Source organism: Neopsephotus bourkii, unplaced genomic scaffold (genome assembly GCF_033783945.1).
Source record: "Neopsephotus bourkii isolate Nb327-2 ecotype Australia unplaced genomic scaffold, CSIRO-AGI_Nbou_v1 NB_1706, whole genome shotgun sequence".
Lineage (NCBI taxonomy): Eukaryota > Metazoa > Chordata > Aves > Psittaciformes > Psittacidae > Neopsephotus > Neopsephotus bourkii.
In genome coordinates, this window is record NW_026902180.1 from 156997 (window position 1) to 172794 (window position 15798).

The 15798-nt window shown below is 36.1% G+C and overlaps 1 protein-coding gene across 6 annotated transcripts in view; it reads left to right on the forward strand.

Moving 5' to 3' along the window:
* The window catches only part of MRTFB (myocardin related transcription factor B), a 78444-nt gene that overhangs the window by 34668 nt on the left and 27978 nt on the right, over positions 1-15798 (forward strand). For all 6 annotated transcript variants that reach the window (XM_061376092.1, XM_061376093.1, XM_061376091.1 and 3 more), the window contains 4 exons: positions 11495-11560; positions 13842-13897; positions 14448-14523; positions 15454-15615. In XM_061376092.1, the coding sequence (XP_061232076.1) occupies positions 11495-11560; positions 13842-13897; positions 14448-14523; positions 15454-15615 (360 nt within the window). The remainder of the gene's footprint in view (positions 1-11494; positions 11561-13841; positions 13898-14447; positions 14524-15453; positions 15616-15798) is intronic.

The window sequence follows — 15798 nt, forward strand, 5'->3', positions numbered from 1 at the left end:
TAAAAGGAGAAAGACATGTAAAACCTAGCATGGTGGGTAGTGTAGGTGGGCTAATAAGTAACCACAGTAACCGTTATCTTCAGTCTTCTTTTAGTATGTCAGTTATGTAGAAAGTGGATGCAAGAATGTACATTACAGTAATGATGGTCTGTCAAAGTACCAAAAACCCTGCAATTACGGGACACTCTTCCAGTGTAAATTAATGAGTATTTTAGAATTTAAATTATTCAGTGCATAAAAGAAGATGTGATTTTTCCCCACAATCACTATCTTTGCTTCCTTTTCTCTGTTCTAGTACCTGTTCTCCATTTCCACTTTTCCCCAGCAAATATTGCTTATCCTTGTATTGCTCCTAAGTTTGGCAACCTAGTAATTAAAATAAAGAACCTCTTTTTGAGAGTATGAATGACTACAGGATCTCCTCTTCCAGCCTTTTCTCTTTCTAAAGCTCAGAAAAAGCAAGCATCTTCTTTCTTGTAGTATATAGAATGAATTATTGAAAACACTGCAAATCTGCAGGATTTGCCTCTAGAGAGACTAGAACAGAGTTTCACCTTTTCAGTTTATAATGTCATTAATATGTAGCTCAGGTATTCTTTAGATTTTTAAAAATCTGACTGTAGTTGTTTAATTTCATCCTATTTAAATAACACTATGAATAGCATTATTTTCCAGAACAGTATGTTCAAAATTAGCTTGTGGTATTCTCTCACTTTTTTTTCACCCCTGCTCTCTTTCTCCTTTAATTTAAACAAGGAAGTGACTGATTATGCACCTTAATCATCAACCTTTTTTTTGTTAGGACACAAAAATACTGAACAATACCATCTGTGAATGGATAAAAATGCAATTCTGTTGGCAATGGATGGAGCACATAGAAGTCAAGTAAATCAGAAGGTGCTCCAGTCTTTGCTTCATAATGTGTTTTGCACAAGTTTCATAAACCTAAATACCCTGAGAGAGTGCAGTGTGCTTATATCAGCAACGTGTACCTTAGGAGAATTGTTAGGTGCAGTTCTTTTTTACTTAGTATTTTTTATAAGGAAAGCCTTTTGATGGAAAAGCAAATCCTGACACTGTCTTCAGCAAATTGATATTAAGGACATTGGAATATTAAGATTACAAGGATGACTGTTTTCCTTTGCTTAGGCTAATGAATACTCTTAGAAGATATACGTTATAGAATCCTATAGCACAGGAGGAAATCCTCTTAATTACCCTACCTTCTTGTAAACAACTCATATATTACTATCACATTTGACCTGTTCTATGAAATCAGTTCGTTCTTTTATCTGTTTCATCCAAAAGGTAATTTTGATAAGCAAGGAACAAAACCCACTTTTGGGCTCTGAGGCTAACTGTACGGTGCTCACTAAACAGTTTTGTCAGAAATTTCTGTAGCATTGACTTCTAATGTCAAGTAAGTCACCAAAACATTTAGAAAATTCAAGTGAAAAGCCTTAAATGAATCAGGACATCCCTGTGCATACAGTTAGTAAGAAAGAGTATTGTCAACAGTATGTATATTAGCAATTGGGAATGTGTTTAGGCTGCAGTTTAGAAAGTTTCTGACTGAGGAGTGAATTTTAGAAAGTCTTGCCTTGTATCCTAAATTGGTTTAATATAAAGATTGATGAGCTTCTGCAAGAGTGCATGGCCCAACAGAACTCTTGAAAACACAGTATTACATTGGTGAAACAAATCATTATGGTGTTATCTAAGATGCGATTTAAAAGGAGACTGGATCCCAGTTTGTTTGCACCATGGTTTTCATATATCTGAGCTTCAGAGTTAGAGCATGAAAACTGTAAGGAAAAACCCCTAATCAAGAAGGAATTTTTTTTTTTTTCCACATTGAAATGTAATTCCTTTCCTGGATTTGTGCTGCTTTTTAATTTTACTGGTTTGTGAGGAACTGGAGACTGGCAAGTGCCGGGAACAGGATACATGGTAGAATGAGTGAAGCACAGGGATTTCTCAGGTGTTGCTGGAAATGTCTTCACGCTGTCTGGTTAACAGATTACCAGATTTAGTCAGGAAGGATTTCTTCCCTTCCTTCCTTGTAATCAAATCAATGTTGTATGAGAATTGTTTATTTAACAGATTTCCTACTATTGCTGGCATGTTGAGTATTGGTGATACTCTTGACCTCTGCTGCTCTCCTGCGGTGGTATGTTAGACTTAAAGATTCTGCTGCTAGGTTGCTGGGTTTGGTTGGGGTTTGTTGTTTGGAGGTTTTTTGTTTGGTGGTTTGTTTTGTTTTGGGTTTTTTTGTTTTGGTTTGGTTTAAGTTTTTAATTTTACTACATGATGTTTAGAGATGTTTTTATGACCCTTTACCAGTGGCAGTCTATTGGGTATGTTTCTTGAGACACAGATGATAAGAAAAACACTGGAAAAAAAAGACTATTCTTCCCATACTCTTATTTAATAGAGGAAGCACTGTAAATTCATACACTGAAACTGTGAGGCTGTGTTAAAATTCTTAACTTTATGTATCTACCATAAACAGCATCCTTAATGACAGTAGGATAATTGTATGTCTTACAAGTAAAACAGCACTTACTCCACAAAATTTTCTTCTTCAGTGTAGCACTTAAATGACTAATAAATGTTTGGTAATACCATTATAATAAATACATGCTTAATTACTTCGATAAACCAAGGCCACTGTGTATTAATTTGATTTTGTATATAATCTGCATACATATTATATTATAGTATATTATAATTAGAGGATACAGTGGCTAACCAGGAGTTCTAAGGAAACTTGCTATGGCAACTACAAGATTTGTGAAAGGTTTTATAAAAGGTGAGGATTACGACTGCTGCTGTCAAAAGTAGGTGTAGTCCCATCCAGCACAACCATGTCTTTTTCTTGTGCTGGCATCAGTAACTGTGCCACCTTGAAGTGAGTAGGATCAGGGGACAGGTATTACTGAAGACTGTTTATTGGTGCTGGTGTTCAGCCAGATCAGAGCACTGACCTGACATGCTGCATCTTTGCCAGCATTGATGCAACTGAAGCCACTGGGGTTGGAAGGAGGAAGAGAGCATTGTCTTTGTCAGTAATCCTGTCTTAGATCACAGTAAGTTATGAAACATGCTCTGAAACCACTGTCTGTTTTGTTGCTATGCTGGAGGTTTCTCTTTTCCTCTCACAGTGCATCCAACAAAACATGTATGTACCTCAGCCTTCTTAATGTAAAGTCCTTCTAATGCAGCAACTTTGCAGTCACTGTAAGCAATCTGAGCAATTATCTGCAGAAATCTGATGCTGTTGTCTACATAGCAAGAGTTGACACCATGCCATTGCTTACACCCCAGTTTGCAATCAGGCAAATTGGTGTAAATCCACCTTCCTCAGTGTTGTGAATTAATGTTTAATCTCATGAGTTGGAGGATCTGCTTGGGTATGCTTTTTGTTGCTGGCTCTACTGTGCCTGGGAAAGGCATGGAAAATGGAGGTAATAACTTCTCAAGAGGGCTTGGCTGGCAATCATCTGTCATCAGTGTAATGTGCTCCAAATTATCACAAAGCAAGACTGTAGTAGATGCAGAATTTGAATGCAAGTTCCTGAGCGCCTGGACAGAACGCTGCTTGACTGATGGTCGTATTTGAGGAAATGCAGATTAGTTTTTAAAAAATGAGAAGCCTGTACTAAGCTGAGAAATATTTGCAGATTTAGAAAACACAGTTAATAGGCTTAAGGTATACAATTTTGCAGGATACTTGGAATGTAAGGTTTAGTTTATTCAGACTTGCCACCCCAGGTAGCAGTGATTTTTCTCATTTTAAATATTTAAACAGAGAAGTATGGATTTTGCTTTTTTCATATACATGTGAATATACATATTCATCCCAGCAGACTTTCAGGTAATTTGTTTGGAGGTTCTTGTATGTTCTGGTTTGTTTCTAAGCAACATCTTCCATAGCAATAGGATACAATACAGATTGTCCTATATCCTAGTCATTTAAGCTTCTCAACTGATTGTTGGGCTTTATATTTTTGTTTTAAATGTGAAGTTTATAGTTAGCTCATTCCTATCTCACTTTTTGTTTTCTGCTTTCAGTATGATGATGATACTTCTGGAAAGAGTTGCATATACATCATTACTGGCTTACAGACACCAGCTTTAAATCACAGTGGTGTAATTTAAAAGACTTGGAGGTCCTGCAGGGTTTCCTTGTGGAATTCTGAAGAGATTATATGAATGGCCCTAAGGAGTCTCCACTCACATGCTTTACATTTATCCAGAACGTTTCTAAGCTGAAATGAAAGTATGACTGAAGAATTGCTTGAAATGAGTATGCATCAGAAGCTGTTTCACTTGTCTTAATTATTTTGGATATAGTCTTCACAGAAAAATCACATGCAGTAATGGAAAAAAAGAACATTAAAAGTATATAAAAGGGATTATTTTTTAAATAAGTAATATATTTTTTTTCTTAAAATTATATCCTGGCATACATTAATGTTTTGAGGACTGAAGCCAGTATAACATTCGTGTTTAGATGACGTCTCATTTCTTTAATAATGAATTGGTTTTGTTTCAACATTGTATTCAACAAAATGTCATCATCAGGCTGATGGAAGGCAAGTGCCACAAATTTAAATGCATCTTATCTTTAAGCGCTCTACAACTTACTTAGAATCACTTCCAACGAAATACAGGTAGATAAATATTTTCATGGCTTTTCCCTCTCTTTGTCATGACTTATAAATGAAAATAACATTGTTATCGAATTTCTGACTTCTGACACCTGTGGAATGAGGAATGACCGATGTAAACTAGCCACCATATTCCATAACCTTCCTGAAACATGTACCTTGTATATCATGTGCTCTGTCTTTTAGTTATTATACAAACCATTTTTTATTCATTTTTAGTTGTATTCATAGAATAAATATTAGTTAAAGAGATTAACCTTTTTAACTCAGTAAAGCATTAGAATATATCACCCCATATAGAGTTGAGGGAGAAACAACCATGACTCAGGAGGAAGCAAAACATCTGTCTCAGGGAAATTAATGTAAATTCTCCTTTTAGAAAATGATATGTAAACTTTTTAAGTCTGAGCAGGTGGAGTTTGGGGTGCAAAGGTAACTGACAGAGGCACAGAGTTAAGTACTCAAGACTTGATCTCTGCTGTTCTGTAACTGTTGCCCTGTGCTGTGAGGTTGATGCAGAATTCTAATACAAAACTGATGAGCACTTGTATAGTCCACCTACCATCTGATACTCTCCTGCTTTACTGCCACCCTGCTGTTCATATACTTGTATTATAGTCTTGATGCCAAATAACTGGTTTTAGATTACTTCAGATCGAAGGTACAAGAGAATAGTTTATCTCCTGCAGCAGGGCTTCATTGCAACTACATCTGGTGGTAACATCTGTTCCTCTGTGTTTCAACCTCATCATGTTAGAGACCTTGGTTGCATGAGGGCTGTTTGAAGCTGGCAGAAAGCGATGGAGGCTTTCTGTGCAAGAGCTTTAGTTCAAAGGGAACGCCCTGTTTCCAGCACTGTTTCCATGGCAGCCCGCCCGCTGCCTGCACTAGAGTTCCGACCGCTCTTGGAAATTTCCAAGGCAGGATGCAGGAATGTTGGACATTACATTTTCCCATTTTTACTTGCAGCTTTAAGGGTTTAAATAGCTAATATCCACTGGATTTTAACTTCGGAGGAAATAAAGAAAAGATCATATACAGCACATAATCTTGATGCATGATTTTTCGTGTTGATGTAATTGGAAAGAACTGTGTGCTGTCAGATGAACCCCTTCCCTTCCCATGGGTCTGTGTGTTTCAGCTATGTAACTGTTAAATGGCAACCACTATTTGCTGTTTCCTAGCACCTTCTCTAAAACTATAAAATTAATATTGATTCTAAATTAATAGGATATGTAATTAACTGTTAGATGTGGAATTATTATTGCTGGAACTGTGCACAGTATGGGTTCTGCGTTTTTTTTCAAGACAAGAAGCAGTGGTGAAAGCTCGTCAATCAGTGTAGATAGCATTGTTCCTGCAGGACAACTATCAATTTATTTTTGGCCTCTTTACATTCCAGTGCTTGTGATTATATGGTACTACTTTGAGACATCTTTTTCCATAGGGTACAAATCACAGATTTGTAACAGAAATCACTTGCTCAACTTTTATAACAGCTGCTTGCTCTAAGTGATTTAATAATACACTTTATTTTTACTTACTCTACCATTCACACTGAGTAAGACCTGACTGGACTGCTCTGTATTTCTTACCTTTCAGAGGGTCTTACACAGAATGTGATGGCAGGGGGGTTGGAACTAGATGATCTTAAGGTCTTTTCCAACCCTAACTATTCTGTGATTCTGTGACTTCCTCAAGTGCCTACTCATGCCAGCTTTAATGCACCCAAATCAGCATAGCGCTTCAGCAAGCTATTGAGGATCTGCTTGGTTTGGTTATTAATCTGTATGCCCCTTCAGGGCATAGTGCATGTGAACCTGAACAGTACTCACTGTTTGGAAACAAAGGCCGTTAACTTTATAAAATCTACTGCTATATAGAAATACATTTGAAAATAATAAAGTGCACTGGTTAACAGATAACTTCTCCTTTTGTGTACCATCATCTCCATTCCCTTGATATAAAAGCATCGATTCCATGGGATGCTGACACTGGAAAAAACTGTAAGACTGGGAGCACAAGGCTCTGGCACTCAGTTTTTCAGGTGCTGAGAATTCTATACCTCCACTGAAGTCAGAAGATGCTTACTGACTTTATGAAAGTCAGACAACTTGATGTTCTTATTGTGAGGAGGGATTATGCTTTTTTGATTTCTTCAGTACTTATTAAATAAGCTATGTAAGATTTTTGATCATTTTATTGACTGAAGAAAACATATGGAAATTTTGGAATCTTTTCACCTGACATTAGTGTTACTCTTAAAATCATACACTGACTTGAAAATAAAAAAGAATATCCTCTCTTCCCCCTCAGTCAAAACAGGAGTTTGACAGACCTTTCTGTGTGTGGCTTTTATTCAGAAGCAGTTCAAAGACAGTTTCTTTGAGTTGCAGTGATGTGAAGGGGGATTCCTGCCAGGTAAGGTTAAGTGCAAAATATTTGTGTTGTCTTTTGGTAGCTAGATTTGCTCAGTGGTGTTAACATAGCTCTTCTTTTACACATACACTTTAAAAAGAAGAATATTATTACTGACATTAATAGTGTTTAACATATCTAAACCTTTTTCAGTTCTGGGCCTTTATTTTGGAGATCATCTTCTATGATTTTAGATGCCATGCAGGAAACCTTAATGCCTAATTTAAAAAATGTAAAAGTGAGAGGTAAACCATTGGGCAACAAGCTGAATGGCTTTACCCTGATAAGATCTGTTAAACACAATGTTTGAGTAAGTACCACACCATGGGGAACTTTGTTTTGTAGTCCCTCATGTCTTTTGAATTCCCTTTTCCCCAGATTCCACACTGGTTTGTCTGAAAATGGTTCTTTATAGTCAGGGGAGGGGAGGGAGAGAGGGAAGCAAGCAACCAACCAAAAAACCCACCACTCCAAAAAAAAAACAAACCAAAACAAGAGAACACTGGAGCAAATAGCACAGTATAGTAAAGCCTGTAGATCTTTTTGGTAATTGTGTCCTCTAATCTCATCCTTATTAGATTTACCTATTTTGTGAATTACTACTGAGTGTTGTAGAAATTTCTTGCTATATGGATTTATATGTATATGATAAGGAAAGTGTATTAGATTTAATTACATTAGATTTAAACCAACCTGCATTCTGATCTGCAGGATGTTTCTCCCCGAAATACAGCAGCAATTCTTTGCCAAAAGAATTACCAAGTGTTACCATTTCTTCCTTAGAAACGTCTCTGCTTTTAACTTTTTGTTGCTGTGGGGGCTAAAAATATTTTAAGTCTTTATGTCTTTTATTGAGATATAAATATTAGGGTTTTTTCCCCATCTGTTTGCTTTAGAAAAGCAAAAGTTTTTTTGGGTTTTTTCAGATTTTAAACATCAAAAAATTATATAATTAGGGTTTTTATTCACAGTTACTTTCTGTTAAGCAACTTAATTAATAATTTTTTCCAGTGCTTAATATTTAAACAAAAAACAAAAATTCAGGCACCAAATTATTTTTTTTTTATTCTTCTTAATTTGGGGGTTGTTCACAAAAGCAAACATCTGGTTTTCATCCAGCTTTGTTTCTGTTTAACCTCCTTGCTCTGGTCAAGTCAAGTATTCAATGATTATCTTATACCAGTTTTCTAACCATGAATCATCTCTTCTTTAGTATTCCCACTGCAGTGCTCTTCTATGAGTCATGCTACAGGCTGTTCTTTCTTTACTATGTAATATAGAAGTTCCTGATATGTTTACTAAGTGAATAGCTGCATGTTCTATGTCTTTTATAGCTCTTATTTTTTCAGTCCTCCCCCAGCTTTTATGACCTGTCCAGATACAATGGGACAACTTTGCAATCATGCCTTACTTGCTTTGTGATGCCCAGTGTAGACTAATAGATGGAGTGTAGGCAAGTAATGATATGAGAAACCATAATTATTCGTTAGATATATTTTTGCTAAAAAAATGCTAAAGCTTCACACTTGCCTGCATATGGTTATGTGCAGGTATATTCCTATTGTTCTTCTCATCCTTCTGCTATAGTCTACTGTGTATTCTCTCAGTTTCAAAGCTTAAGCCAAATATCTGACCATAATTGAAGCCACAAATTACTTAAAAATACTAATTCTGAGTTACTTACTGTGTCTGATGAGATGTATCAGCTCTGCCCTGGGCACAACTGATAGTGGAGCAGGTCATTTTTCTTGGAAGACCTTGAGCCTGAAATAAAGAGGTGTATGTTTAAAACTGACTTGTAACTAGGTAAAAGGTTTGGTAGACACATTTGTAGTGTGCTTAGTGTTCTAAGAAAGACAAATTTAAGTATGGTGTAAATATGGACAAAAGACAGCTGTATAGCATGGATGAGATTCCTGCCCAGAGCAGAACATGCTTTTTAACCCTTTCCACAGCTTCCCAGTTGTGTAAAAGAAGACATAGTTTGAGTGAAGAACAGAAGAAAGTCAAAAATAGAGTGTGACGTATGGTAGTCTTGCCATGCTGTTTAGAAATTGGCTCTCACATCATTTGGATGTGTAAAACTTAAAGATTTTTAAAGGGATTGCCTGTTTAGTTTTAAGACTAAGTCTGGGCTGCCTTGATGTTACAGTTATAAGGAAGAGAACCCAAAACAAAAACATACCAAGAGTTTGCTCTCCTGTAAACATCATGCCAGTTAGTGAATTTCTCAGTGCTTTGTGGTAGTGCAGCCACAGGGATAGAAGCTTAACATCGTAACATTGTACCATATGCTTAAAGTGCACTTCCATTGAAGTGTGCATTTCTTGAATGCACTAAATCCTGACCAATACATTATTTTTCTTAATTCACACTTGTATAAAGCTTGTGGGATTTTAAAGTTGGATACACAGTTGCATAAGTGTGTGTTTGCACACACTTATCTGCGTTTTGGGGAGCAGATTAACCAGTGAGATTTTGAAACCCACATGGTTTTCTGCCTGAAAATGAACTTTCTCTACCCGTGCTCTGAACTTAATGCTACACCATACACCAAACCTGACTTAGGAAATGCTGCTGAAAGGAGTGTAACAGCATCATTTGAGTTGGTTCAAGACTTCAGGCAACATACGTTTGCATTTATTAGCAAGAGCTACTGTAAGAAGAGATCAGAGCTTACCTAGAGCCAGATGAAAATGAGGGAAACCAACAATAATTCAAACTGTTATAAATCTTCCCTTTTTATAGTTATTTAATATTACATGGAAAATACAATTCATTACTCAAAGCAGGTATTTTCAAGTTTCCAGAGGAACTCAATACTTTTTGAATTACTTTCCATTAATTTACATTTTACTGTTGTTACTTTTATATTTTCCCATCTCTGTCCTTTGTAATTCTTGTGTAGCAATATTGTAAGGTCTGAACAGATCTGCCGTGCCACAAGCCTGAAATGTTTGTATTTAAGTTCTCAATGTTTGTGTGATACAAGAAAATAATGCCCTTGTTTTCAGGACTTGCTATTCCTGGTCTTAATGCTTTAGCCAGAGGAGTATCCTTCCTGTACTGTAGAACAGGAAATAAACTGGTTCCTTTTAACTTCTGAAAACAATGAACTTAGCCTAATTTTTTAGAAATTACATTCATTTTGATGTTTTGGACAATGCATTAGTTTGTTTTGCTTCCTTGTGAAACACAATGGGAACAGCATGCTATAATCATACATCCATAATAAGATACCAAGGCAAAATTAAAGAAGGTAAATATTACATCTTTAATATTTTTTACTTTACCATCTCTTGTTTAAAAGATCAAATCTCACCTTAGGGTAATGTCTGTATGTATCGAAGAAATAATGAAGTGCTGTGATAAATTGATAAAGAAACATGGGAAGGGAACAACAGAAGAAACAAGTTCTTATTTTATTTTGGATTTTTTTCTGGGTACATTTACAAAAAACCCCTCATCTTTGAAAGTACGAAGCCTTTATGTCTGTGCCCTCCCCAGGGGTTTGTGCAGTTCCTGGTATAGTATTTAGTGTGTGTCACATTGGTCATTCATTCAGTAACAATGAGAACCTTTGGACATTTTATGAAATGTAATGAAACATAGGAAGTTACCTGTGAAACTGAAATGTTTTTTCCCAATTTTGACATTTGGGTATTGGATTTATTTGGCCCTTGAAATAATTATGATAAAATATATCTCGATTAAATGGGAAACAGCATTTTCTGGTGTTTGGAGAGAGAATAAGGTCTGTTCCTGCTTGTTCTGGTGTTTTTAAAAAAGCCAGGTCAGATGTGTTTTCAGTTTTTCATGTTTCAGCAGGATTTATTTAAATATACAATAAGCCTTTATGTGTATATATATATATTAAAAAAACCATACCTTTCTTTTTAAAATCTTCTGACAATATAATTTCTGTACCAGCATAGTGCAGTCATGTAAGATTGGTTGAAGACACATAAGAAAGCTATATAATCATTAGGTGTGGCAGATTATGGTATAAAATCTTTATACCTCACTATAAATGAGTTTTTCTTGAATCTTCTCTGAGTAGTGTTACAAGGGGAATAAAAAATTCCTAGATTCAGATGGATACTTAATACCTCTTACGAGGCCTAGCTGATAGAAGTGGATAGATGTATGAAATGTAGTCCCTTTATCAGGTGTGACCAAAAAGCAGTAAATTCCAGTATAACTAGGATTTGGAAGTGGTCACTCCTAACTATGTTAGTAGTAGTTGCTCCTTAATGGTAGCTGGGTTAGAGGGTACTTTCAGGTCTGATTACATATAGAAAACAAATATTACTGAAGTTGCAGTACAGTGCCTTGTGAATTCTTTGTACTTTCAGAGGGATAGGGTGCTCACATATGAATGAATGATCGTTTTCTTTTGTCAGTACTTCAGCTGAGACTACAACAAAGACGGACTCGAGAACAACTGGTGGACCAGGGCATCATGCCACGTAAGACTTACATTATTTCTAGTCATTTGTATTACTGTACTGTATTAATTATGGACTGAAAATGTAAAATAATGAGGATCAGCATTTCTGTGAGAATCATTAAAAATAACTTTATTATTTGAAGAGACCTGAGATCCTTTTCGTAATCTAAAAATTCATCATGCTCACCTGATATTTCAGTTAAAATAGCCATTGTGATGGAAATGCAAGGATTTGCAGACACAGTCTGATTCTCTCTTTAATTTCTCTCTTTAAATTTTGACTAATTTTACTGAAATAAATGGAATTATACAAATGAGTGAACATCAGTAACAAAGTTAGCAGTCTTAAAAGAGCAGTATGGTGAGGACTGCCAAACAAAACCAAAGGGCATGTAAGAGTTGTGACTTAAGTGCCAACAAGCACATCTTGTATGTCAAATCCTGCATGATGGTAGCTGGGATGCTGCAGGACACGAGCCTGTGGATTAGGCCAGGCATTGGGCGTTGAACACTGGATGACCTAATGCAGAAGCTTCTCTGCCTAAGCCTTTCTGAATATGAATCCCTTTCCAGGAATCTTGGGGCTTCGGTAAGGTTTTTTTAAATTTTTTAGAAAATTCTTTTAAAATGTTTTTTCCAGTTGCCAGAAGTTCCTGATCAACGTGCTACAACTGGCAAACTGCCCAAACTGGTCCAAACCCAAGATTATATGGTGGTAAAAATTCAATGAATGCCTTTAGGTGCTGTCTTCCAGAAGAGTTAAGAGCGCTTTAGTGTGATGTGTCTTGTGAAGGCAGCAACATCACCAAGTTTATAAACACATTTAGAGATGTATTTATGATTTCAGAACACTCTCATGCTGAGCTTCTGTCTCTTTGGCCTGGCTATCTACCCTCCTTGACAGCTATACAAGAAGTTACCGGTTCTTCAGTAAACCATTTTTCTCTCTTACACTGCAATTTAATTGGTGATCCTACTGCTTTGACAAGCAGATAATGTTTGTAAATTTGGATGTCTGTTGCGTTTGTATGTCTGAATTGACAGGACTTGTATTTTGAAAGTAATTGCTTTATGCAGGTGCACTTTAGAGTCCATTTTTTCCTTTATTGATTTCAGTCTGTTAGAGATGATGGTTATTTCAGCAGTAACACTTGTGATTCCTAAATTGATTTTTAGGTATCAGAGCCCTCCTGAATATTCAACTGCAGTTAAGTCTTTTTTTAGAGATGTTTTGATGTTCTTCCACTTGGTCTCCCAATGACTATGCTAATTGTTTAGTATAATGTCTTCTGACTTGTTTTGGAGATCAGACTGGCTTCAGGATGGGGGGTACACAAAACATTGAGAATTCCTAAGTGGTCAAGATAATAGGTCCGAGTTGTTAAAAAAGTCAACTCTGAAAAGTGATTTTCCTTAAAACTAACAAAACCCCCAGCCATTGAACACTTACCAACATTATATCAAGCTGTTACAAATAGCCCAGTGTGCACTAGGTAATTCTCACTTGAAAGCACAGTTTTATAAAGCTAATCTCTTCTTGCAGGTATACAGCAGACTTCAGATTGCTTTGCTAAAGCATCTTCAACTTCCCAGGCCTGTAGTGTTAATTATTTTCAGGAACAGAATGATTGGGGTTTTTTTGAGTGAAATCTGGGAAGAAACTTCTAAAGTGTCAGAAAGTGTTAAAGATTTTGTTTTGCACATTTGTAGCATTTTCTCTTTGCCAAAAGTGTGGCAAATAGGATGGGCTATGGCTGCTGCCATTTCACTTATTCAGCAATCCGGTTGAGATAGTGTTTTTTGCTCTTTTTGGCTGTTCAGCAGCTAACCATCATTCTGTTTTCCAGTCTGAACATTTGAGGCTTCTACAATTTAAATCAGCACAAATAGTTCTTAAGGGATGGTCCAGTTCTCTCTAGTAACAGCAAGTATGAAGTATAGACATAGTAAATACAGTGGAATAAATGAAACAGTGTTTTGGCATTCTGAACATTACCTCATAAAATTTCTACTGTGGAACAGTTTTGGTAAATAGATCCCAGTATACACAGTGAAAAAGTTAACTGTTACATGGTAAATATCTGTTAAACTCAAATATACCGAGTACTCTGTACAGCAGTATTGCTCATCTCTGATAAATACTAGTGAATACAGCTAGTCATACCAGTCAAAACATAAGACTGGTAAGATGCAAACACAGCTCTGAGATGGTGTTAAACACCCATGCACACCTGCTGATTAAGGTATTTATTTTTTTTTAAATCACGTCTGTCAATTTAACTCTTACTCTCCCTTCACAGCCTTGAAAAGTCCAGCTGCATTCCATGAGCAGATAAAGAGCCTGGAGCGAGCCAGGGTAAACCATTTGTGTAAACTTGTTATTAATATCTGAAATGAATAGTTGTGTTTGATACTGAATTCTCTGAGTATGTGAAAAAAATCTTACCATTACAGTAATAACCTGTGCTTTCATCTTGGAAGAATCCATTAAAATAAAATATATTGGTGTCAAATTTGAGAGGAACTTTGTTAAGCCTTAACAGATGAAGGTGGGGGAATAGAGTTACAATCATGATGTAATACATGGCTTCACTGAGTTAAGAATAGGATACATGGGTAAAGTATACTTGTGCAGTATTTCTGAAGCAAATCTGTACTATTGTGATGTTGCGTGGTGGTATGAGGTCAAATCCAACTTGTTTGGGGAAGATAGAAATTCATTAGCACTGCTTGACTGATAGAAAACCAAAGCAAACCAAATACCTTTAGAGCCCATGTTCTAACAGTAGTGTCTACCCATCCAAATGCAACTGCAAGTATTCATTGATTGGATATCAGAGGTTTATCAAACCTCTTTCTTTTTTCTCATAAGTAGTGGTCAATGCTATTTCCTCATTTCTTTAAAGACTGAGAATTTCCTGAAGCACAAGATTCGCAGCAGGCCAGACCGCTCTGAGCTTGTCAGAATGCACATCCTGGAAGGTACGTACTCAGTTCTAGGTACATTTTGAGCTGCTATTGGAAGGAACATCTGTTTTGCACACAGTTTCCTAACTGAATTAGGCTTTGATATGAATTATTTCTAAAGGTGTATATGCTCTACAATGGCTGTGGTAATCTGTATAATAATAGATATATCCATGGTGGAACTCAAAAATTATGTGACATCATGCACTCTCTACCACCATGCCAACCAACCTTTAATGAACTTGACTTTTACCTTGCCTTATTTTCCTTGTTGCTCAGGTCATATGAAACAAGTCTTTTTATGAATGGGGATGTATTACTGTGTTTCATCATGATCTTACCAAATACAGAAGTTACCAAATAACCGTGATCCAAATCAGTTAACAGACACTGCTTTTCAAAACATGCATTTGGATACTAGCCTGGATAAGAGTCTCCATATTGATATATCACATCCATATTGACAGACTATCTCCATATTTTCATTGACATACAATTATGAAGACTGAAATTTATGCTAAAAGCTATTTTAAAAGGCAAACTTTTTAAGATCCTTGTCAAGAGAGAATACAAAAATCAGTGGATTAAACATTAACCATAGCTCACACTGGTAAACCACTGGAGCAGCAAATGCTGTCTTCAGATTATAATAATTGTTTGTTATTTTATATTCCCTGCTTTACTGTTGGACATTATATAAATGTTTACCAGAAGTATTACCACTGTTAGAAAAGAGGTTATATTTATAGAAAAACATGATCATGAGGACGAAAAACATCTACTCACAGAATCTTACGTTTGCTTATTAATTTGAGAATTTTCAGAATACTACTTGCCTGTTTTTGATAGAAGTGGAATGGTTACTGCAAAGATGAGACAATGTTGTTTGCCATGAAATTGGAGAAAAGATGGAGCAGAGCATTTAAATGAATCTGTCTTTTTTAGAGACCTTTGCAGAGCCTTCACTACAAGCCACTCAGATGAAACTGAAGAGAGCTCGCTTGGCAGATGACCTGAATGAGAAGATTGCTCAGAGGCCTGGCCCTATGGAACTGGTAGAAAAAAACATTCTTCCTGTAGACTCCAGCGTTAAAGAAGCTATTATAGGCAAGTAGGAGTCCCACAACTTCTCCATATCTGCCTGAAATTGTGGAATACAATAATTTAACTCTTCAGGGTAATGTTCACTAGAAGAAAATATACCCAAGGTTTATTACTACTTACTCTTTCAGTTTCTCAGTCCTAAGCATCATTTAATTAAAGTTATCGTATTTTTATTCAAAACTAAGT